The sequence below is a fragment of the Aphis gossypii genome, chromosome 2 (assembly GCF_020184175.1).
Source record: "Aphis gossypii isolate Hap1 chromosome 2, ASM2018417v2, whole genome shotgun sequence".
NCBI classification, from domain to species: domain Eukaryota; kingdom Metazoa; phylum Arthropoda; class Insecta; order Hemiptera; family Aphididae; genus Aphis; species Aphis gossypii.
Genome location: NC_065531.1, coordinates 14412648 through 14439595, shown reverse-complemented (window position 1 = coordinate 14439595; position 26948 = coordinate 14412648). Strand labels below are relative to the sequence as shown.

Here is a 26948-nt window from a genome sequence, read left to right as displayed (position 1 = left end):
GGTTGCCTTGCCGAAAAAACTTCGGAGCGATTCACAGCACACTTAGCGACCGTGATCCAATTTCGAAAACTTTGTATACATACATCTCCGAGGGTTCAAAGAAAATAGAAACATAATAATAATAAATTCACGACGTATATAATAATACATGTATAGTGGTACCGCACAAATACATTATATATTGAAATTCTTGTAGGTATACGGGCAAAACGAAACATGTACGTATAATTAATCAGTATATAATAATATGCATTATCCGATTGCAACCCTAATTTGGATAAATTAAAAATATGTATAGTGTACAATTATTAATAATTTGTATTGGGGTGGGTAAACGTTTTAATTAATTATTATGGTATTTGGCCCGTATGGCATGCAGATCTATTTAAACGTGTCGAGTCAGCATTTAATATCTATGAAATACAGATCAAACTGTATTTTATAAAGACAAGAATTCATTGATAAACGATTTTAAACATAAAATTATATCCATTTTGCTATACCTTAAAATGATTTCACTTAAAACCTATTAATTATAAATTAACATCTTGATCAAATATAATAATATTAGTAGTTATGCTTGATTATTATTATTTTAAAACACTGATGAAGAAAATTTATTTGTGTTATTAAGCGTAGTACGTACCTACAAATTATTCAATCATCAAATGTTTGACTGATTGTTTCAAAAATGTAATAAAGAACGATAAATTAATGTATAATCTTAACAAGCCGTTATAATATTTTAAATAGTGTTAATTAATGTTTACCTACTTAACCAATAGACACAATCGGAACAGAAAATAAAGGGAATAAAAAATTCGTCGTGATAACCTATTTTAGGGACGCAATCGACGGAAATATTAATTTCATACCTAACGATATTTGTTTTCTTAAAGACATACGTAAATCGATTGTACGACTATGATCAATGCAGACTATAAAATAATTATTGTTAAAATATTATACATTATAATAAACAGGCGCCACAGCAATGCTACAGGTTGTAATCGATTGATTGTTCGTTTCTAATTATTATTAAACCAGACTGGATTAACGTCGTAGTTATTATTATTACATTTTCGATTGCTTAACGAATTAGTTTTGAATTTCTGCGAGGGTTACATAACATAAATACATTTTATAATATCTAAATTATAATAGAACTTGTATACCTATATATTATATAGGTACCTACGTTACACATTACTGTCAAATACGTTCTTTTATCGAAAAGCATTTATACACTTTGGTGACATCTTATAGGTCGGCTACAACATATAAATTAATGTAAATATTATTAAAACACAGAATGGTATTTAGTTGAAAGTAAACTTTAAGTACCTAGGTTCAATATACATATTATACTAAATGATTTTTGTAAGCATACTAACATACTTTACAATAATTATTGTGATTATGTTTTTTATTACTTATTAGTTTTTAGCGTTTTATTAGTGTTTAATTTAATATTTAATGGAAAAATATCAGACGCTAAAATTATTAAATATTAAAAAAAAACTTTATTACACGTCTATAAATTGTACTTTATACTTTAAACACAAAATGCTTAAACTGATACATAATCGTAAATCTGTCTAATAAATTAAGTAAAATAAAATGCAAAATAAAATTATCGTCTCGTTATCTCGAGATTTCATCGCCGAGAGTACACACATAAAATATTTTTCTGTGTCGAGATGAATATTCATTATTCAATCAGTGCAGACCAGATTTTGAACTATATATTTTTAATAAATATACTATACTATATTAATCTAAGTTTAGTCGAAGCCTATCTTTAACCGTATAAAAATGCATTCTAAGAAAGCGAAAAAATTATGATGTCGATACAAATTTCTTTTTACAAAATATTTTAAATTGAAATAGGACAAATTGATTTAAGAAAATATAGAAAATTTTAATCAAAGTTTTTCCAAGAAATAAAAAGGAAATGTAAATATTATATTATCATTTCATAAATGTTATCGAGTACGAATTAACCAGAAACTAACTATGTATAAAGAAAAATTACCATAATTGATTTAGTAGTATGGACATTCTGAATTGAAGTACACTTTACTCAGATTATAATACCTTTAAGATTATTTTATCATTTTAATTTAAATATTTCGATCAAGTTGACATGCAACAGTTTTTTTTTAAGATTGGAATGTGAATAATCTACTCAATCACTATACCTATAATAAAATACACAGATACATTATAAAATCGAGAAAGTATCACAAGGTATATCCATTCGTATTTTATAATATAGATGTATAAAGATATAAAAAGAACTAATTAAATTCGTCACATGATTTCAAATGAAAGGTCACCGTTTATTAATTGAAACGCTTTTATTTATTTTTTCATGTTTTCTATTCCTGAAAAATTTCCAAAACTGTATCATTTAAACCGGTTGCCAATGCACATGAGATATTAAAATGATAATTTTTTGCATATTTTACGACGTGTAATATTTAGTATAATGTATTTATACCTACACACACAGCTTATGCAATTATACAATAAAATATGGTTTAATCTAAATAATTGAGTAATATTTTTTTTTCTAACGAGAATCTCACCATTATATAGCTATTACGATAGTATCACGATTAGTATAAATAAATATTTGTATGCGCATGAAAATAGAGTACTTAGTCAACGTCAATAAAGCAGAGAAAAACTTATCCTCCCGGAAATGTTATCAAGTTTTAATTAGGATGCAAATTTGTATGTATTAAGATTATTGAATTGGTTCAATTACAAAATGCAGATTTTTTTAAGCTGTATGGTTGCTGTTGTAAATTTTTTCATTACACTTATAATTATTGTTTGTTAAATAATCTAAATTTTTAAAAGCTAATTGAGTAAAAATAAAATAAAGGAATGTATAAAAAGATAAAATTACATTTTTGAAAGACTGCAAGTAGCATGCGCTTATTGTTGTTCGCGTGACGTGTGCGGAGGTTGTCGTTTGCTGTTACGTTGATTCCTACTGATATAACAATAAACTGCAAAAAAATAAATATAGATTAAAACTCCAAGTCACGTTAAAAATGTTTAAAGAAAATTACCCTTACTTACTTCTATCTCAAGAGTCGGTGATTAGGGTACTTGGTTACAGCATAATAAGATGTGACGACAAGTTTAGTACCTACTATTATAAAGATATAATTTTATTAAAATAGTTAATTTCACTAGCAATTGTACAAAATTTGATTCAGAGTACTTCATTAAGAGATAATTTAGGGTTTAATAACTGTTATAATATTAAAATAATTATTTAATTGCCCTCTAATACTACAGCTGTATAACTTACTAATACTATTACGGAATGTAAATCTCAAATTTTTTTTTCCCAATCGATCCCAAGTTATCTTTGACAATCTTTAAGAAATTTATAGGACAAGAATTCAATAATAAAAAAATTGATTTTTTCTTCTAAAATTTTTTTTATTTAAGCATCAGGCTAAATTCTAAAAAAATACACGATAATAATATTGTAAGACAATTCGGCTGTTTTTGTTCGGATCTCGAATTTCGCATCAGAGTGTATACCAATCGAAGTCGAAACAAATTACCCATATTAACGATAAATTCATAGTATTAATAATAGCTTTATAGTGTTAACAAGCGTGTGGCGCGAGCTACAATATAGGCACGGCACACGAGTGCATTAATTGTATGTCCCGCGCCCAACAGTGCATAATATTATTAATATATTATAGAGCTACAAGACTCGTTACGACACCAAAAAAATAAGTATATAATCGACGCCCGCGCGAATTAAAAATGCACAAATAAACATAACATTATAATATATTACAAGTAATAACGTATAGTTTATTATTATTATTACAACGGTTTGTTTTTTTTTGCCAATATTTCATAGGCCCACACGTACCTACTACGTGATATTATTATTATTACGACGTCTATTCCCGCGGAACGTACATCGAACGTCTATTTGAAACGTTTTAAAACGTTTTATCCTCTATAAATATTCATATTATATTTTTTATTTTTGTATCTATTAAAATGCGATACCATATAATTGTGCCACGAAAACAAAACTTTTTTTCCAAGCTCTTTTGGCGTTAAATCGATAATACATTTATACATTAATTCTTGTCGACATTATAGATATAGGCCGGATATACTAGGTGCCTACGTAAAAAATTTAGTTTACGATTGCAAATTCGTAAAATTCTCAGCTTGTACCATTATTTTATATATCGCAACTACATCGTTTAACCGTTATTCATTTACCTACACATTATATTTACGACGTAAAAATACAATTATTTATGTACATCAATCGATTCATTCGTACATTATTGTTTGGAGATAACTAAAGATCTGATGCGTTTTTCCTCTTCCTTTTATAACTTTGTTCAAGTTCTAAGCGATTGGACTTAAATGCAATTCTCGTAAATTGTATCCACAGATCAAGACCTGACAATATTCATCGATTACGTACCAACTCTATAGAAATAAATTCAGATAAAACCTATATTCTTATGTAGTTCGAAACAATATTTTGCGTCTTTAATTAAATCATATTATTCTGAAAAATAGTGTAACGAACGCTAAAATCAGAATAAAAGTCGAGGTATATTAAAATTAACTAATTAAATTAATGCAATATTATTATGGCTAACAAATCACGTTTATAATATTTTAGAATTAATTTGAGTTTCATGCATTAATTCTCTTCAGTTGAATATTATGCATTGTTTTGAATAAATATTATTATTTATTACACGTTATATTTTATAATTTATACAGCACGAAGACAATTTAATCGTCTTGCTCGATACTTAACTAAATAAAAACATATTCGTTCAACATTTTATGTTTTATTATACTTTCTTATGTAGTGTTTAACATCATTAATATATAATACAAAAAATTAAGAAAATATTAGAAAATAAATATTGGTTAAAAAACAAAATGTTAATAGTATTAGCATTTAAGTGTCATAGATTGGTACCATAGAATAAATTTAATTTCTTCGATTTGCACGTGAAAGTTGTACTCGATTTTAAATAACTCTTAGAAAACAATCTAATTCATTTTGAAAACTGAAAATATACCGATGATATTTACAAACATATATATTATGTATATTAAAATATTGTAAAACGCGGTTTGGTTTAAGTCAATTAATTTATATGTAAAGTACATGTAAAGTCCAAGCGGACGTACATGTAAATCAATCCCACCAAAACTAATTGGTCTATATAATATTATGTGTTGCATTTATGCTAAAAAATATCATAATCATAATAATATTTATTATTTTTCTGTAGTAATGTACCAATATTATACCGATCTCGCGGTGTACGCATACAAATACACGTTTCTTGATCACGGACCCATGAATTTATGCAATATGCTTATAATATGAACACATCTTTATTTTGGTGCGTCCGTCGATTTTTTTTTTTTTCGTAAAATTGAAGAAATATCGTTGTATATTTTATACACGAAATAACATTTTATAATTAATAAGTACAACATTGCACGGGCGTTATTATGTCATATATTTATTTTGGTGTACGTTTTTATAACATTATTATGTTTATACGTTAGACCGCATACACACACACACACACACACACATACACACACACCCACACATACACAACGCTCGTGCTTGGTCGCTTAATGGATTATAGTTAATGTAATTTCAAAAATTATGACACGGGGCGAAATACACGGCGGTGGAGCGTATATTTCTATGTTTATGTGTTATAGCCTCAATGAGCAGTGAACCGAAATGTAGATAATCTACTCGTATATGAGGAATAACGACAATCTGTTATTAACTAATACGTGATTTATGCGTGCTACCGAAGTACAACAGGTACACCATACCTATTACTTGCACTAATTATTATAATTTTGGGAACGACCACGTGGTATCGTGGATAAAACGATATTGCCAGACGCCCAGTTTTCTTTTAGTTTTTACACCACTTCAGCTCCAGTCTCACAACAATATTAAATAATAATATAGTATAAGCCATACAAGGTATTAAGGTATAATACGTTACGCTGGCGTATACGGATAATTTATTATTATTATTATTAGACTCTATCGATTTATAAATTAATGTATAATTGCATTTTAAATCTCCCAGCTTGTTTAAACATAATATTATTATGAAATGATAGAATATACAGCGCGTGACTCATAAAAAATGTTAACCTCCATTTTTTCATTCATTAATAAATTTATTCAAATTCCGATTTGTTACAATAGGTATATAAAACATATTATGTAACATTGGATTTAGTGTTTATTATATTTGGACCAATTTTAAAAATTATATACATTGATTTATTTAAAAAACCCCTATACCTTCAAAACCCATTATCATAGGCTTATTATCCTTAGAACATCAAGTTAAATAAAAAATATTAATTTGAATTTTGATCTCGATACATCAAAATTTTCCAAAAAATGTTCCGCCAAATAATTTTTTGTGAAAAGACAGTTCTTATTTTAAAAATAGTTAAGTTAGGTTAAAAATATGGTCTTTAAGTAAGCTATAGTGTAAAGACCATTTCAAACATCAGATTTTTAATAATTTCATCATTGAAGAAAAATAGGGGTGATCACTTGATGAATTACAATTTATTATAAATTATTATTATGAAATTATCGAATATATTACAAATCATGCGAGGAACTTGACATTTAGTGAAATCGTTTGTTTGTATATTATTGGTGTTTAAATTATTATAATATACCTTTCATCATCGATACCTACATGCAAAATAGCAAATTTATTATTTTTTTTTTAGATAATATCTAGGTAGTTATTATTTATGACTGTGGTTAGATATCATAAAAAATTGTTGATTTTAACGGTAATCCATTTTATAATTATTATCTATACTGTATATTTGCGTAAACCATCTGATAAAAATAACGTGTAGACCTTAAAGTTACAATTTAATCGATTGAGTGATAATCGTCATGACTGTCGAACGAAATCAAGCGTAAAGACACCACTAATCACACTGCTATTCGTGATTCACCAAATAATTGCTTCCTTGGACTTGGGAGACGGATATTATTATTAGCTTAATATTAAATAGACAATTTTGAACTTGGCCGTGTATTTCCTGTTACTTGATCCCGTAACAATTATTTTTAGTTCCTAGATTCGACTCCGTAACCTTCGCGTAATTATTCATTTTGCAGCCGGTAAATTATTCGTTACTGAACGTTTATATAGTTTTTACAAGTAAAAGAATTTTAATTAGTCAATACGTAATACCATCATTTTTTTTTTAAATTGAAAATGAAAAAGGAATGTATATTTTTAGACATAAATAAAACAATCTTATCTTCGTAAAAAATATAATTGATTTGTAGATCAGGAAATAAACCTAAAAATATACCTCACACCTGAATTATATAATAATGGTTTATTTCAAGTTATTGGATAGAATATCATTCGTAAGTTAATAGCGGAAAGAATATTTCATACCGACAAGTGTTGAAAATACAGATAAAATAAATAACAGTAGATATTATTTACAAGCTCATAAACATTAATCATTTTTACAACAAATGTTTGTTCTACTGTAACTAATTTCTTTTGTTGTTCTCCTCAAATATTTAAAACTAAAACTATAATTAAATTTAATAATTTTTTTTTTTCATTATTAGTATTTCAATTTAACGTTAGCTAATTGTATAAAAATAATTTTACGAAGATATTAGTAATTAAAAATGTAATTAATAAAAAACTCGAAGTTTAATTTTTGTTTGTATAATAATACTCATTCTTAACGACCAGTGGCGTTCATTTCAAGTAATATAATAAGTGGAAAATATTAATATAAACCAACGTTAAATAATAAAAATAAATAAATAAAAAAGTAATTTCACAACAACGTTTAATTTTTAAACAGATCGATTAAGGACATAATAATACTATACACGTTATGTATTATTGTATCAGTTGTTGTAGAATAAGATACCTGCATTATTTTTTTACAACTAAAGTATAATATAGTATAATAACTTATGTTTAAAGCATACGTAGGTATGATCATATGTACCTATATAATATGATTTGTTAAACCGAGTACTCACAAGTTGTATTACTCTAATGATTTGTTTTGCGCACCCAGATTATGTATACATTCCAGTTTCCATGTGTAATTCGCTACCTATATAATTATTATCAACCATAGAATATAAATTATATTATATATACAAAAATTTAATATGTCAATACCATACGTGGTACCCAACGTATATATATTTTTTTCATCACCGCGGAGCGATATCATTCGTTTACACTTTACACAGATATCGTATTACGACATCTATCATTTATGTAAAATCGTACATTCATTATCGATTTGTCAAATCGTCGCGTTAGAACGTAAAATGTGCGCGCGTGCCATCAAATTATGGAATAAATAAAATAAAATAAATTATTCCCACGTGAGTATTTTTAATATTCGAGTGTAATAACAAACAAAAAATTTTTATCTCTCCCAGACTCCAATCTTGGATTTTCAAAACGATAAAATTATACGATTCCAAAAGAATATAATACAACTGTAGGTAGGTATTCCATTACCATGGCACAATTTTGTCATCAAAGAAATAACTAGACATTATACCCATTCAAAACATACTAATACGAATTCGGAGAGGAAAAAAAATTGGTAACTACCTATATAATTGGGCGCAGTATTAAATATACAGAACGATTCACTGTGCGCACGCTCAATCTCTTTTTTCTTCAATATTGTACTTACGAGTATTTAAAATCGAGTTTTTAAATATACCTTGGGACCATATTTTTAAATTATTTAAATGTTTGTTCCTATTATTTAAGGAACGTTCTATGGACACATAAACTTCTGTTTTTAAGACGTTTTTAACTCTAATTAATGGATAATTTTTCTAAAAATGTTGACGTATCAAAATTCATGTATGTAGTTATTTAATTTTGTGTACTAAGAATAATAGGTCTATGCGATGATGTGTTTGGAAGATAAGAGGGCATGGTAACTTGTAATTTTTACTAATTAATATTAATAATTAGTAAAAACAGCACAAGTATAATATAATATAGTAGACACTAAATAATTTACAGTAAAAAACAGAGTTTTCAATGTTATCGTTAGAAAAAGAAAAAAGACGTTAAAGTCTCGCTACAGGGCATTCATTATTAACTACACAACTGCTACAACTGTAGTATACACTATACAATTAAATATCCAGAATCGAGAAATGTGGTCATAAAGGACATATTTTACACATTGTAAAAATCAAAATTCGATCAAATTTATAGAAAAAAAAAAAAAAAAAAGATAATATGGGGGTGTTGTGCATGATCGGTGATCACTCTGTATATTATAACAAGCTACTTTTACGGTGAAAAAGTAATATTGTAAGACACAAATCGTCAACGTCGTCGTAGACGTATGTATACGACCACCGCCGCCGCCGCCTCCGAGTCCATTCGAACCGGTCGGCGGCGTATCTGCTGCAGCCGCACACCGGAGAAGACCTTGACAACGGATACGGTACACCTCTTTTTAGCGCTCTTCCGTGCCGCGATTTTTCTTCCTACGGTTCGCGCTCGCCGCTCCCCCACCCCGGTGGACAACTGGGAACACGTATAATAATATAATATTATTGCTATAACACGTTCCCACCGCCCGACGAAAATCGAACGTCCCGCCACTATATAATCTAAACGGATCGCCTCCGAAACCCTAGTATCTAGTTACCCAAACTCCAAACCGTACACACACATTACCTCCATATACCAGTCGTTTTTATTTATTTGTCGTTTTCGTACATTTCTGTAAATTTATATATTTTATATAAATACCGTACACTAACGCTCCGCTGTCGCAGTATAATACCTGTTGTACACCGCGACGACCATATAGTACACAACTCCACTCGTCGCCGTTTGTTCCGGTCACGAACACGACTACCTGTTGTACCCGTACACATCGTAATAAATAATATTTATTATATTTTCCGACGTCCCGATTCCGGCATATTTTTCCCGCCGACGTTTTAACTGCAAGTGTTGCGCCGAACGCCAAAAACAAAAAAAAATCATACAAAATGGTTTCCGTACAGAGGGTGAGTGTAAACGATTATTAATATTGTATCTTAAATTTTTTTTTTATCATTTATTGTATTTATTAAGCGCGATAATTAACAAAATTGGCTATTCGAAATCGAAAATATATATATGAAAATAAAAATTCGGATAAAAGTAAAATTGTCGGATTGAAATGAATAAATGAAATGTAATCAAATTACATAATATTAATAAGCATTATTATATTGCTTGTTGAAATATGTCATCCTTACGTTTAATTTAAATCTGGTTGCTTGTTCACACGTGTTTAATGTAAATTAAAAAATAACTAATACAACTCTCAAGCAATCGAAAAAACGTGAGTTTTTTTTCTAATACACTTCACGAATCCTTAAACGATATCATATATTTTTATAAATTATATTTGAATAATGTTGTATAAATTTAATTATAGAATTTTAAACCAGTGGGTAATTTTATTAAAAATTAACTGATTTATTGATGATAACAATTACAAATATTTGTCTACCATTTGAAATATAGCATATTAACGATTTCAAGGGCCATCAGTGTAATTAATGTGGCTATAAGTATTTCTTAACGTGAAAACTATTTCGTTTACATTAATCGTTTTAAGCAGCAAGGCTGTGTTTATATAATACAATAATAATTAATATTACAATATACTTACATATTATTATTATTAGATCACTTGACAATGTTGGTAATATAAGATACCGGACAAAAGATGATTTTCTTTTTCGTAATTTTATTTTGAATGATAAGTACTCACAAACGGATGAGTGATGGTACTGCGAGCATGCCTATATGCAGTATTGCCTAGCAACATTATTCAGTTCATATCGGGTAAACGTTCCAAGCCAATAGGTTTACAAAAGAATGAGGAAATTTGTTAGAGGTTCAAATATTTTTGATCCATTTTATCCTCGTTGCCTTTGAACGAACATGTCCATCACATTTCACCTTACGACCAATGTGCGCACACAGGGTGTAGTCGGTAGTTCAACGATGCGCGTTTATGGTACTTACGTACGCCCGAAGACTTATGTCGAACACTTTTTCACCGATATCGTTTCGAGTTAAAGGGGGTTTAAACGCAATAAATACGGGCGCAATATAAAGTGATAATTTTCAATAAAAAAACGGTCGGAAACACCACCGGTCCAGCGGGTTTTAACATCATATCATAATAACGTTCATATTATTATAATAACGATAACATCGCAGCTGATGCGTGTTCGCGAAATTCACTATCATACTCGGTTTACGTATACATATATATATTATTTATGTATGTCATATTCTATATTCACGTGTCCTTTATATGTACACTCTTGTACTCGCGATTGTAATACGATAATAATACCTCATTTAATGGTATCCATTACACATTTCGCATTTTGGCCGACACGTGTGAAAAACGCCACCGCAAAGCTAAATCATGTATACATAAATACTGTAAATGTATATTTTTAATATACCTCACGTACGCCGGCCGTCAATTTATAATAATAACAACAACAACAACAGTAATAGTATAATGTCCACGTATACTTACGGCTGTCGATGACATAATATTATAATAATATACACGCGATATGTATACCTTTATTAAATATTTTTATAAACGGCAAGGTAGAGGGACTAATGTATCGGTCGTTATGCGACGGGCTCGCGTGTCACACACGCATGGCAATAATATATGCTCGTACGGCTTACTTAGCTCGGCGAGTGTTTCGAAACGGCGTTTTCTTTTCGAGGGAAAAACCGCCAATCAATGCCGACCGTCGGTCGCGATGTAATTACTTCGTCGTCGTCGCCGCGTTTTGCCCGTCGCAGTCGTACGCCCACGCCCGAGCGCGCGTGTCCAGTAGGTATAGCTGGTACCTTATAAGAAACTATATTGATAACGATTATTATAATATTTTTATCTACGTTTCACCATTCCGACCGGAAATCGTCCGCAGTTTTTTCGAAACGCTTCGGTTTTTCGCCGTTGAAAATCCGTTACGAAACGCAGCGATCACAATATTAAAAAAAAATATCGTAATACCATATGGGAACTGGTGCTGCGGCCCGCGAGACACGCGCATCGTCGACGACGTCCGAGCGAAAGCTTACGAGTCAGAATACCGGCAATAATAATAATAATGACACGTATATAATATATAATATATTATATTATGCATCCTACGGATAAGCCGACACCGGTTGCGTCTCAGCGCGGACGACGACGATATTGCGATCGTTAAAAACGGCAATCTTCCATACAGGTTTCGAGACACGGCGACACAGCCGCCCAAAGAGAGAAGAAACATCATCGCGATTTTACCTACTCGCGCTCGTTCCCCGCCCGATCTGTTTAGACGAGATCGTCGTCGACACGCGTTTTATAATTGCCGGCCGGATTCGCATGCGGTTCGGGTCTTATCACGTGTAGAATAGATAACAAACGTTATGTTTTTTTATCATATTATGTATAGGTTTACCGGGTTTACGTCAACCCGCCGTTTCGGACGATAAAATCGTGCCGCCCATTAAACAATTACGAATACAACGTGATCCGTTTGAGTGTCTATGCCGCTCATTATTTCTAGAATTCACAACTTTTTTCGAAATTATTATATTTACACGTTTTGGCGTAATTGTAAAACAACAATTTTGAAAAAATTATATTTATTACAATTTGTCATCGTTACGTATCGTTTCATAAGTTTTTTTTTTTTTTTTTAACTTTTTTTAGTCTATAACCAATTATTTTGTATTGTAATATTTATATCGATAAATACTATTATAACTAATTAGTAATATGTAGGTATGAAAGTACTTCAAAAAATGAAATTTAAGATGTGTATTGTCATTCAAAAAAGTATTGTTTTGTAATGACATTAAATTATATAAAAAAATATTAATATAAATGCAGAGACTTTTTGAAACATAATAGGTATATATATATAAATATTAATTATGTATAATATTATTACGTGTTCAAGCAGTAATGCAGACTGCAGTACCTATATTATTGTATCAACATAGATGGTTTGAACGAGATTTTATCAGATATAATACATATATACATCGTACAAGCGTTATCTGCTGCAATTTCATATAATATAATAATTGCGCGTTTGTAATTATTAGACAGGTCGTCGTCACTGCCGTATCGAATAAGATTCGTTTTCATTAGATTTGATATAATGAGCGTTACGCGCCGTAGATAATTATAGAAACATAGAGTATTCACTATATATGACGACAAATCAGCGCTCAGGATGCATAGGTTTTGATATTCAAAATATTACAAACAAGACGCCACCAAACGAATATTTTAAAGACGTGTCTTGCAGATATCATATAGTTAGCTCGTAGCGAGAGGAGTACAATATAATTCTGTAAAAAGTTCGTTATAAAATTTCTTTGAAATCAGAAACCAAAAACATTTTTACGTTTTTTGCGGTCTTCAATATTTTGATATGCAAAAATGCAAGTATCTACGAAACACATCGGAACAATTCATTTACTACAGACATCAGCATTTAAAATGTTTCCTAAGCTTCCAAATTATTTGGAAAACTATTAGCTATGAATTATAATTTAGACTTTGTCAAATTATTGATAATATTGCCCATACACATTTCGAGTTGCAGTACATAACAATGCAACTGTTATATTTGTTTATCTCGTGGTAACGAACCGTTAATTTTATCATTTTCCGGCGAGAATGGCAAATATTTTAAAACTCTAACACCAGAACTAATTTGTGACACGCGTCCTTCAAAAGTCAATTTTTAAAATGTGTGTTTACAAATCGCGGAGAATTGTCAAACGTATATAACATGATATTATAGTCAATAGTGAATAATATAAATTCAGAATAATCGTAATGAAAGTGTCTACAGCGAGAAATGTGTATTAAATACCGCAACTACAGCGTTGTATTAAATTATCTTTAACGATCATACTATTATCGATTAAGATATTTTAGTAATTATTAGAGTTTCAATAATTACTCGATTTCTTTATTGACGACATTTGAAACAAATCGATAAATCGTTCAGAATCAATTATTCTATACACACGTAGCAGTCTTCTCCAGACGAAAATAATCGTTTATAAGTTATAATGATTACGGAGTACAAGACGTGTACAACTGCATTTAATCACCACTATATAAGCATGGTATATTTTATTCTGACATAACTATAATATTAATTATTAAATATATATATATATATTAACGCTTTAAGAGCGATCGCATTTCCAATTGTGTCCTTTATTGTGTTTCAAACGGTTTCGGTTATTATTTAACACGCGATGAATGGAAGTATAGTTGGTCAGAAATTTCACCGACTCTTCTAGCTAGTCAAACAATTGTATGTCCACGACGTGAATACAATAATACCTATACGGCTTTACACACACGCACAATATAGGTAGGTCCGCCCGGCGCCTAGGAAACCCTTAGGACTTTCTCTGTCAACGCGAAATTCGTGGTCGTTGTTGTAAGAACTTGTCGTAAAAACTTGATAATATTATACTATCATGATACTACATTATGTACATATTGTACATAATAATATGACCGTGACACACACTCGCGGTATGCGCGTATGTCCCAAGTATAAATATAATAATAGTATATATGATTGCCACTATAATATATGCCATCGGTGTTGTAAAATGACAAAATTATCCGTCCGAACGTCTCGCGAAGATTTCGTCGCTCATCCGCCGCCAAACGTCCGAGGCCGTCCGTGGCTAGTTAAAACGAGACTTCGTTGTCAAATCACTTTACCGTTATTGTGTTATACTGCCAGACGGCTGCAATCTACGGCCTAGTCGTAATTATGTATATTATACTCGATTTTCTGAGCAAACGATGCGCACCGATCTCCTCCTTTGATCTACAGTATTCCGTTTGCTCTGCGTACATTTTCAGTGTTCCAATTTCGGTTAAATTATTTTGTTTCTAATAGTTGCCGACAATGACATCTCTGAAAATAAAAATGTATAACATTTCAGCACGAAAATTATCGCGTAATAGCGTTGGCGAGTAAATAAAAACGCACGACGTAATAATATATTGAGTAACATAATAACACAGTAATATGTGAGTGTTTTCGTGTTGTTTGTCTACTTTTATATGATATGTGATTATAAATTTGATAAAATAAATACATTCCTCGGTTCAATCGAAATTTAAAGTATCGCGATAGCTTACAATTTTATGTAAACACAAAATATCATAATAAATCATTAGGCGTGTGTATAGTGTGTACATTGCTCACATCTCCACCGATCGTTCGAACCGAATCATTGCTTGTAAAGACTATCGATCAAGATTAGCACACACTTATAATGATAAAATGGAATGTATTTTTATCCGCGGAAATATTACAATAAAAAATACAAACACGAATAGCTCTTAGACACTTATTATTACATAATATACATATATAGCCAATGGTAAACTATTCTGTGTACTGCAGTTATGACAAGCAGTTATCCTTTAAGTCTCCAAATATAACTTACATAGTTACATTACAACAGGGCGAACCTTACGTACCTATACAATGACGCATAAACTGCAGTAGATGACCGGTTGAAAAATTTACATATCTCATTATAAAGCTCACTACAAACTTAAGAATATGATATATATTAATACTTATAATATACTAACGGATATTCCGAAATTATGAGGAAATAAAACGCCAATAGTGACGTATAATATATTATTCTTTATCCACCGTGAAACTTATCGAGTTTGCGACACGTTTTTAAATAGATCTAGTTATTTGGCGCTGCAGGTATCTCGCACCTGATTTTTCGGTCATTTATTCCATCGACGTATTATATTACATAGTACCTATTAAATATTAATGTATATTATTGTAGTATTGTACATATCATTATTATAAGTTCGACAATCGCGGATTTCGAGACGAATCGCGAAAAAAGAAAGTCGAATAATATAGGTGTGAGATCCTCCTAAGGGCTAATGGTGTTTTAAAATGTATAATATATTAATGTGATTGACAGTCGCGTGAATCTTCAATATTCTTTGCACGTATACATAATATGACTTTGAAGCGAGACTGGATACTTTTAAATTTTAATAATATCATCGACTCCATTAATATTATATTATACATAATATATTACGCCACACTCGTATTAATATAACATATAAAAAGTATTAATTCGTCTTTTTTTCACTCCGCGATTTATTGCGCGAGTAAAACTTAAAATTACGCATTTTATTTGTTTTTATCTTCTTAAGCACGTCCAACCGGTTTGTGATTGAACGTTTCATCGGACGTTACGCGCGCGGAAATCGAAAAACCTGCATTTCTATAGTGTCTTCGTATTATATATTATCTTATATATAATATATAATTTAATATGTCATATTTATAAGTTATAACCAATCGATGCCATCACGATGAGATAAATATAATAAAAACACGAGCATCGTCAACTGTATGGTTATATAGCGAACGTCGCAGGTAATCTATAAATTTTAAAGTCCTACGGCGCACGATATGTATAGTGACGGACGAAGGAAATGTATGGAAGACAGGAGATTGGACAGAACGCTATTTTTTGATACGATGCTCGTTATTAAATTTTTTTGAGAAAATAAAAGATCGTTTTTATTTATTTTTTTAATTTGTTGAAATAATATTTTCGTTATGTTTGGTACAGTTTACCTATTGATTTCTTTATGTTCCTAAACATATACAACTTTAAAAATATCCAAGTCTTCATATATATATAATATAATATATGTATGTCATATTGTACAAAAGTAACATTAATGAATGTACTCTAAGTAAAATATACTGATTAAACTTTTATATCTACATAAATATTATTTTATGCTCTGGTACAAGCCGAGGTGTTAGTTATAACTTATAAATTTTTTTTTTTTTTGTGTACAAGTTGTTATGCCCTTTTTTTTTTATCCACTATCCCGGTACTCACAGTTTATACCATATTCAGTTTATCGCCGATCTTGCCTCATCACATCAACCTTCTCAGGTTTAACATATACCTTAAGCTTCATATTTTCTTCACCTTGTCATGCCACCATTTGAGTTTCCTTTGTGCTACACAATATGCAATATGTATATGAAAATGATTTTTTGCGCATCGATCGATGGACGTCCACGTGCAGTCGTATAGGGCGTGTGGCAACGCGGCACATTATATACAGTATAATATACGACATGACATGCATCCACGTATAGTCGTTACTCGTTATTATGATAAAGGTGAACATTGTACAACGCATAATAATAATAATAATGATAATAATTAATACCTACAACAGTACAACATATCACATTATTATATCGTATAGGCATTGTGTAGCCGTTATTATTGTGTCGTTGGGAAAGGTTGTTTGCGCAGATTTTGTACGACGATCGACGAATATTAAACTAATATAATATAAACTTGCAGCCGCGACATTGCCCCATGGAAATAGCGGTTTTTCGGTTTTTGTGTGTCAATGTTATACACGTAGCGCGAAGAGCGCAGGGCAATTTCACGACAAATCGTTTCGACGACGATAATGACTGCGATCATATTATTATAATTTAAAATGTTACATGAGACGGATAGACCACTGCACGCGTATGTTGTAAGTCCAAAAACAGTATACCGCTGCTGCAGACGATCTCCAACGCCGTGTAAAATAAATGTGTATTATAATAAAATAATATTTTGTCACGCGCTGTATTGCTATCATTATATAATATAAACTCAAATCCGTTTCCAAAAGAATTCGTAAGCACGCGCGCATACATATTATTATACTAAATTATTATGTATACCTAACTACTACTGTTTCGGCGAAAGTGGCTCTAAAAAAATTACACTGTATAATACTCGCACATTATATTTACATTTTATATTTAGTACCGGTCTGGGTGATCAAGGTTAACTAAACTTAGTTTTTCAAAAACTATTTAAAAACTTTTTAAATAATTTAAAATGTATTTATTCATTTACCATATTTATGTTTAATTATTTATCTTATTTTTTTAAACATGGTGACTGTTACAGCAATACCACGTAATTAACATTTTTATGTCAATTTATAAGCATTAAACATATGTACATATTATACAATATAGTCATACAGAAATAATATTAAGATTTTAAATTTTGAAAAATGTTGAGCATTAGGTACTCAAAGACACGTATTTTACTAACGATGTGACCTTGACCAATGAATTCCTTTTATCAAAAATTCCTCTATAGTTACAAAATTCTGACGAAATCCAAATGGGCCGTTTTAGAGAAAAAATTCACAGAAATACACACACATAATTTATTATTCAATCAGTAGTACCTATATATTAATATAGGATACGTTTTCGTAGTATTCAGACTAAGGATTAGATTTTTTATACATTTATTGTAACATAAACTTTATAATATGTGCAGTGTCTGTGTCCAACGAGTAAATCAGGCCGGGCTAATGGATTTTTATATCCGATCAATTATTATTACAATTACGACTGCGGAATTATCCGGATACTTTTTTTACCACTCCGCTTCCGACGAGTTTTTAATGACGAAGCGTGCGTGTATATAATAAAAATCACGAATATGGGTTGTGTGTGAGCGCGTGTATAAATACTCGTTATTGATGTACGAATAATAACACTCGGTATTTTCTACTTTCGTTTTTGGCGACAAACAAATCGTTAACGACACGTTTTCGATTCGAATTATTACTACTGCTGCAGTATATAATATAAAAATATATATTATTATGTATAGGAAGCGTATAAGACGACGGGAAACGCGTACAGTTACGTGACCAGTTTTCTATAGGAATGCGCTGCTGCATACCGTGTTTTTGACAATTTTTCCCATTGAGATTTACTGCAGCATTCGACAAATTTCATCTCATAATAACCAGATGGGTATTTATGGCATTGTTATTCGTTTGTGACGGTGTTGTCCAAACGGCCCGGGACCTGCAAATAAAAAAAAAATATCTCAAAAATATAATAATATAATAATAGTATATACAAAAATAACAATTTGATTACCATTGTTTATGCCTCCCGTTCGCGCTTACAGATCGGATTCTTATAGACCTTTTCAAAATCTCGTTCCCATCATTTATCGCATCTAGAGTGTCAGTTTTAAAACTATTTGAATTTATGCGTTGGGTTTCGAATGTATATCTATTTATAATTGTCAAAGTCACGGTGAATCGTATCGTAAAATATTGTTCAAACATGAAGTCAATTCCTTCGGACTAGGCTATTAATTATTGTGAAATTATAATTTTTTTTTTTACTTTTTTAAAGGGTTTTTAAATAACAATATTTTATTATTTTTAACTTTTAATAACACAACACTAGTTATTTTGACATAGTTTTATTTATTAGGATATAAACATTACCCAATACTAACCAATATCAGTTTTACACTATAATAGCGGATAACGATTATATTAACTACCTATATCATTTAGTGTGAAACCAACACCTAGCTAGAAACTAACACAAAACTGTGGATAACATTGACACCAACGCGTGTAGAATCAACTACAGATTTCTAAACCGCGTACAATGATATAATGATATGCGCGACTCGAGATCTAACCGACGATTTTTATCGCTTTACACCGTCTTGGCGACCCCGAAATCTGTGCACCCATTTCCCCCCTTTCTGACGCGGCTAGTATACATAACAAAAACGACGAGATGTGTACACGTTTAAATACGATATAATAAACCGCCGTTTCTGTGGTCCGTACGCGTACATAATATATCGTATAGGTCACCAACATAATAATATATTGGACACACAATATTACCATAATATATAATATTATATGTACTTATACCGTACGATTTTTAACGGCAAACGCCGCACGTGCCCGTTTATTCGATTTCATGCACACGAATATATCCAGTCGCGTGAAACCGTCAGACTGCTATATGTTAAATATGATGTATGTATTCCCAGGAGGCAAACGCGAAATTGGCGATGCGCTTCGGTGGACGCACGTTTGCCCGCGATTCTCGGACGACTTGCGGAGTCGTGTATCTCGCGCAACATACCTAAATAATGTTCACGCGGTTAAAACCGTGATCCGCGAAAATCGATAGACGTACCTACACCGATTAAATGACGATAGGTATGGTGTGTACTGAAACATATAATATGTAATAGTTGCCCGCACGGTAATATTCGCGGTGCATCTGTACATTATATAACGGGCGATTGAACACTATTATGATGATATATTCTCCCACGATTAATTTTAAATTGTTAAGTCGGTCAAATTTTCGAATTTCTTTCAGACGCCCTGTAACTTCATGTGCATCTGTACCACAGTTAAATATACTCTCAGTGTAGTCGAATATATTGAGAGTTTAAACTTTAAAATTGGCTTAAATATTATGAGATTTCGGCAACCCAACGTATGATATAATATTATATAAAAACCATTTTATTGAATGCGAATGATACTGGTTGGCCGTTTAATTTAAAAAAAAACGAAATAATTTTATCGAACACTCCATATACCTAAGTAACTTATAAGAATTTATTTATTTTTCTTAGTTTGGAATTAATCGCGATGAAATGCACTTAACGAAAAAAGAACCTATATAAATTATACGTCGATATACGTGTAAAAACAATAATAATAATTTCAGTATTTGCTATAAGAATCTGATAGTTTTGTATGCACTTGTTTAGTTTGTTTTTTCTCGGTGTATCGTTTTCGTCATCATCACCCATTTATCATGGGTACCACAGACATTTTACGCGTGGGAGCAGCCTTTTAATAAAAATCGTACACGTCCGTCCGAGAGACACCTATACGCCACATATATATATATATTCTCGTCAACACGGTATTGTAATATATATATAAATGTATACTATATCTCCGCGTCGGACGTTATAGCTCGGTATACACCCCGATCGGTCGTTGTTAACAAGACCGCGGTAACGCCTCTAACACACACGGTTTATATTGTACACAATATATATATCACGTCCATGGCGCCATAAATATTATCGTATTACGCGACGAGGAAAGAAAAAAAATTCGAAATAAAAATGGACACGAGCGAAAATCGTTACGCATAAATTTACGTCGGATTCCGTCGATTTTTACACAACTCTTGGGCCCCGCAATTCCTACGCGCTCTACTTGCCACTCGTACAAGTCAACAGCGACGATGACGACTAATAATAACAATACGCACACACTCACAAATATTTCTATATATATACGAGTACATGATTATATTATTATGCGGATTGCAGTGTGCGCGCGGATGCAATATTAGTGCACGAGTCACATAAATTGTTATATTATTATAGGTATGTGTATCGCCTATTTACAAACCATAAGGTGTAAGCTACAAGAATATGAATTTAAGTAGGTAGGTACACAGGATTTACTGTTGTGTGCGCACTACACTTATAGTTATAGTTAGTTAGTAATGAAATTACGACAACCGGACGACGTAATTGTTATATTGCAATTTGTAAAAGTATAATACTTTTCTGAAAACTGGATGAAACAGCTCTACGCCAATAATAACAATTGTATACGTATCTATAAGATCATTAAGAAGACGCCAAAATAATAACTAGTGATGGGTGGTAGACAACTTTAATTTTAATACTCCTCAAGTCTATATACCTACATACATCACTATTACTAGAACATTTTTTATTATGAATTTCTAATTTCAGCAAATAATATCGATTATTATATATTTCTATCATTTACCTACAAATTCACCACAAACTATTATGATGCAAAAAAAATAATTTAAAGAGTATATACACACAATTAATGAAATTATGTGAAAACGAAACTAAACTACTGTACTATGAGCTTGTAAGACGGATATAAAATGCAGATAGTGTATCAGGCTCGTATAATTTTTAAATAAGCAACAAATAACATTTTTAGATGATTTCTATATTCGATATACTAATAGTATCAAAAGGGTTGAGAATTTAAATAAAAGTATCGATCATAGCTCTAATAAATGATTATGATATAATAATGGAACAGACATCGAAAACAAATTATTTCATGGTTCGATGAATCCTCCTCAGGCCATCCGTGAATCCCGTCACCATAATAACGTTAAACGATCGTAGGATAGTTTTAGTTTTGTTGTATGCTGAAATAACAAATACCGTGATAATATTATATTTTAAGACGTGTTCCTTTGCGTGACCTTTCGAAAAAATACGTATAGGTCGACTTCTGGTAGAAAGGATTTACCAAGTCCGGGTTATATTCGTTCGCATTATTGTTGTCTTCATAACAGTATTATAACTGTAATTTGTTAACACGTATTAAGATGTTGTTGCTATGAACCGAATCATTTCGTTTATATTCGGCTAGCAATATTTTCGATACCGAAGACGATAATACTATATTTATATTTCCGACTGATAAACGATAATTTTCTGATTTCCGGTAATTTACTCACCAACTTGCATAATAATATGTAATTCTATGGCCAGATTAAACGTAGTCGTGTTATTCGATATGTTGTTAGATATATTGTGTTATAATAAATTATTATACTATTTATGTATTATACTTATGTATAACAATGTATATGAATGTTTTATAATTTTACGACGTTTGATTTTATCAACAGGTTTTGATCGTCTTGTGCGTCGTCCTATGCCACCTGATGATCGCGTCAGCTCAATTCGACTTTGGCGATTTCCTGTCCAATGTCGAACAATCCAGCAACCGAGACCCTAGAGAAAACCGAGGTGAGTTTTGTTAAAAAATAAATGTATACAATATGTGATCAATCTTTCCAAAATAACGATTATTTTTGTTTTCATATTTTTTAATCAAATAAAAAACAGGCCCAGTTCTGTTCCCGGCAACACAACCCGGTTCCGAGACTAGCGGCGTAGTAGTGGGAGCTTCAGGGTTCGGATTCGTACCGCCCGGTGGCAACAAACGTAAGTGTTTTTAATAATATAAAATATTAGTGTTCTATACGATATTATTATTTACTCATTAGTCATTAAGCACGTGGCTCGTCGTCGTATCGACGTTTCAATACGTATTAATCACGTTTTAATCGATCAATAATCGTTAAAATTTACTCGAAAAATTGTCCATCGACTATAGAAACCCGGCTAGACGCGCGCAAAATATAATAATATAACAAAAATATATGAGTATACCTGGTGGAGTGTATATTAAATTTGACGCAATAATGACGTATGTCGTCATCGCGAATAGTTGTGTAATTTTTTTCTGACTGACCATTATTGTCGTTGTGAAAACCTGTGCGTTTTCGAATCGAAAGGACTTTCTCGAGTTTTCCGACCGTATTATATTATTATCACTATATCGTTGTAATCGGTGAAACCCGAAAGCGCAAATCAACCTTTTTTTCGATAACTCAAAAGCGCAAAACGAATTTGAGCTTTTGTACCTTAGTAGTGGGATAAAAGCGCAAAAATAAATTGTATTACTTGATACAATATTTTATTGACTTAACGCGCGATGCTTGACGTTTTCCATGTAGGTACGTGTGGCCTTACCCGTTCCATGAAAGATTGCAGCAACGCATCGCGGCGGTTATTGCATTTGTTCAACTAATTTAAAATAATACCCAAAATTATGTTTTTTATTTTTTACTGGTTTTTATTAATGATTTTTTGATTTTTACTGTTTTTTTGATACTTGTTTAAATAATTTAAAATAATACTCAAAATTATATTTTTTATTTTTTACTGATTTTTTGAACTAATTTTAATATCACTGTTAATACTTAACTTAGTATTAATAATAACTACGATTTTAATTAAATACATTTTTTTTTACAAAATTGATTCGCGCTTATGGATTATTTATTTTTGCGCTTTTGGGTTGCGTTTGGGTCGTATTTTGCGCTTATGGACTATAGTCCATTGAAATACATCGACATCGAAATAGACCATGGGTCGCATGGACGGGCATAAATAGTCACATATTTTGGATCGAATTCCGACCGGGGCCTTCAAAGATCGTGCTTCAAAGTCCGAAATATCGCGATAGATTTAACCCCTACGAATTAAATCGGTTCGTTCTTATTCGACGGGTACACTGGGTACAGCGTGATGGCAGTTACAAGTTCACAACCTTTGCAATCACTTTCGGAGAGTTGGCCGCCGCAGGAAAACTTGGAACGCATTCTCCGAATATGTGGCGAATAGCAGATGACCCTCGTTCGCATATTGCCGATACGTCGCGCCTAATTATATATTATGCGCTTTGGCGATGTGTTGTTTCCAACGGTTTTTGGGTCACAAACGGTCATCACTGACGTTTATAGTTATTACGTATATAGAAATACGGTTCACTGCGGCCCATTATATAATATATAAATCGCGTATATATGTATGTATATAAGTGGCGAACGTCCGGAGAGGATTATTAGTGTTCGCGAATTGTTCGGATAGTTTCGACTGCACCACGGGAATATTACGCTTGTAATATAATATATATATATGTATAAAGTACACTTTACGCCATGACTGTTGTGCGCTCTATTGACTCCTACGGGGACGACAGGGTCGGTGCGGTAATTATATATATATATATATATATATATATATATTTATATTATATATACTTGTGCGGGCAGGAATGTTGCTGCAGTGGTACAACACACAGAGAGCTTTCAGTAGCCCCCGGTGTTTAAGAGCGCGAAGGTATCGTCGCGGGGGTGCAAGGGGAAGAGGACCGTGACGAGAGGTTAATTTGGATGAGAGACCCGAACTCAAAGGGCGCGATCGCAGCAATAATATGTCCGACCGCAGAAACTGCTGCCGGAGTATACCGCGTATATAATATAATATATATATATACAGTGGCAGCCGATAAGTCGTCTTTTGCGGATGTTATTGAATGTATAAGACGAACGGTTTCGGACCGGGCGCGGCGCGGATCCCACGTCCGCCCTTCGCCGGAAACAACCCCTTTGTGGAACGCGCGGTGGGCTGCGGGAGACACGATACGCGCGCGCTAATGAAGACGACCGAGCCGCGAGATGCTGCGCCGACGTTACATATTATTATTATTATTATTATTATTACGAGTATACGCGTATATATAGAACGCGGCGAGAGGAGCCCGTTCATGCCGGATATTAATGTTCGGGTTACGAATATTGCCGGGACACTTCAAAGCCGAATATTATCATTATTATTATTATTATACGTTGCCCCCGTGAAACTATACTCGCTAGCTTCTGCGGCCAAATAATATGTTTATAATGATTACAAGTTACGACGCGATGATACTATATATTATAACAATCTTTCATTCGGCCATCTGAATAATATATAATAATATGCAAACGTCGAGTTTTGGTTATTTTATTGATTTTCGTATACCTAAACACAATGAGGAATTTTTTTTTAAAAAAAAGGGAGTAATTGCCGAACGGAATGCCTACTGAAAATCTAATATTGCTGCCGTATTAGTTAGATGTCTCCCAGCTCCCATCACACCACAGCCTTCTATACCTCGTTCTTATCATCGATTTTCTCGATCCGCTGAGATGTTAGCACGACCGACAGCGTTATATAATATCACTCATGTCATAATATAAATATATATAATATAATTATAGTATAATGTTATTGTTTGTTTAGCACAACGACCACAAGCACAAGGCGAGAACATTTTCAGCTTCTGGTGATGAAGACGAGATCCGATAACGAAGCACACTGCAAGTAGATTGAATTTCCTACCCGTCTAACCCGGCAACGGATAGCAAATAACTTGTCAATGCGAGATCTCTACAAATATAATAACAAAAATTAAGAATAATATTATTATACGTAGGTACATTGTATCTATACAAATCGATGTAAAACTACCGTATTATATTATATACACTCGTTTCGAATATCACATCGAAAAATTCATAAATAATACATACGAGCATAGGTATAAAAATATATATAATATATAATATGTATATATATAATATGCACGCCTCGTAAACTTATTATCTGAATTCGTACAAAAGTATATGTATAATACATAGGTATACTCTAGAGTTTTCTTAATTTATTTTATTACATATTGTACATATAATTTTCAAGTCTCTTATTATATCTAATAATTTATTTCATAGTGAATATATTACATATATATTACAACCGACTTAGGTTAGTTACCAATTATTATTAAACATTATAAACTGCTATATATTATTTACCTATATATATAGATTTATCATATTATTATATTCTTTTAAAATATTGTAATTTTAAGAAAAGACATTATGTATCTGTGGTTACCGTATATTTATAACGCGCGTATCCCAATAGTTTACCTATTATACCTATATACTAAATAATTTCGATGTATGCATACAACGGAAAAATGATAGAAAAACGAAACATGATTTTATTGCAATAAAGTTACTACTATATATTATTATTGTGTATCGTATTGGAAAACATATGCGTTTATTTAATTTTAATCCTCTTTAGTTATCCCATATACCTATTATACCATTGATTACCACTCTTTATACAGCCATGTAACCATATATATATAATATATATGGCTTATTTTATAGTATATTATATTACACGAAGAGCCGATGATATTCTGTATAGTATTTTATGTTAAAACATAACTCGAGCATACTATTACATAAACGCCGTTTCGGGAATAGGACGTCCGGCCCGTTTCATGTTGATTCAACGCTTTGACAATCGTTAGTTATTAAAACGCATAAATGAGAATATACCCAAATACAATAATTGACA

General features: G+C 31.5%; 1 protein-coding gene across 1 annotated transcript; it reads left to right on the top strand.

Annotated features, from left to right (window-relative positions):
• Window positions 1-9767: 9767 nt before the first annotated feature.
• LOC126549967 (uncharacterized) lies at window positions 9768-26610 on the top strand. The gene is made up of 4 exons (XM_050200574.1): window positions 9768-10150; window positions 22811-22931; window positions 23031-23129; window positions 25818-26610. Exons 1-4 carry the CDS (start codon window positions 10133-10135, stop codon window positions 25862-25864), a joined length of 285 nt encoding a protein of 94 aa, XP_050056531.1. The 5' UTR covers window positions 9768-10132; the 3' UTR covers window positions 25865-26610.
• Window positions 26611-26948: the final 338 nt, after the last annotated feature.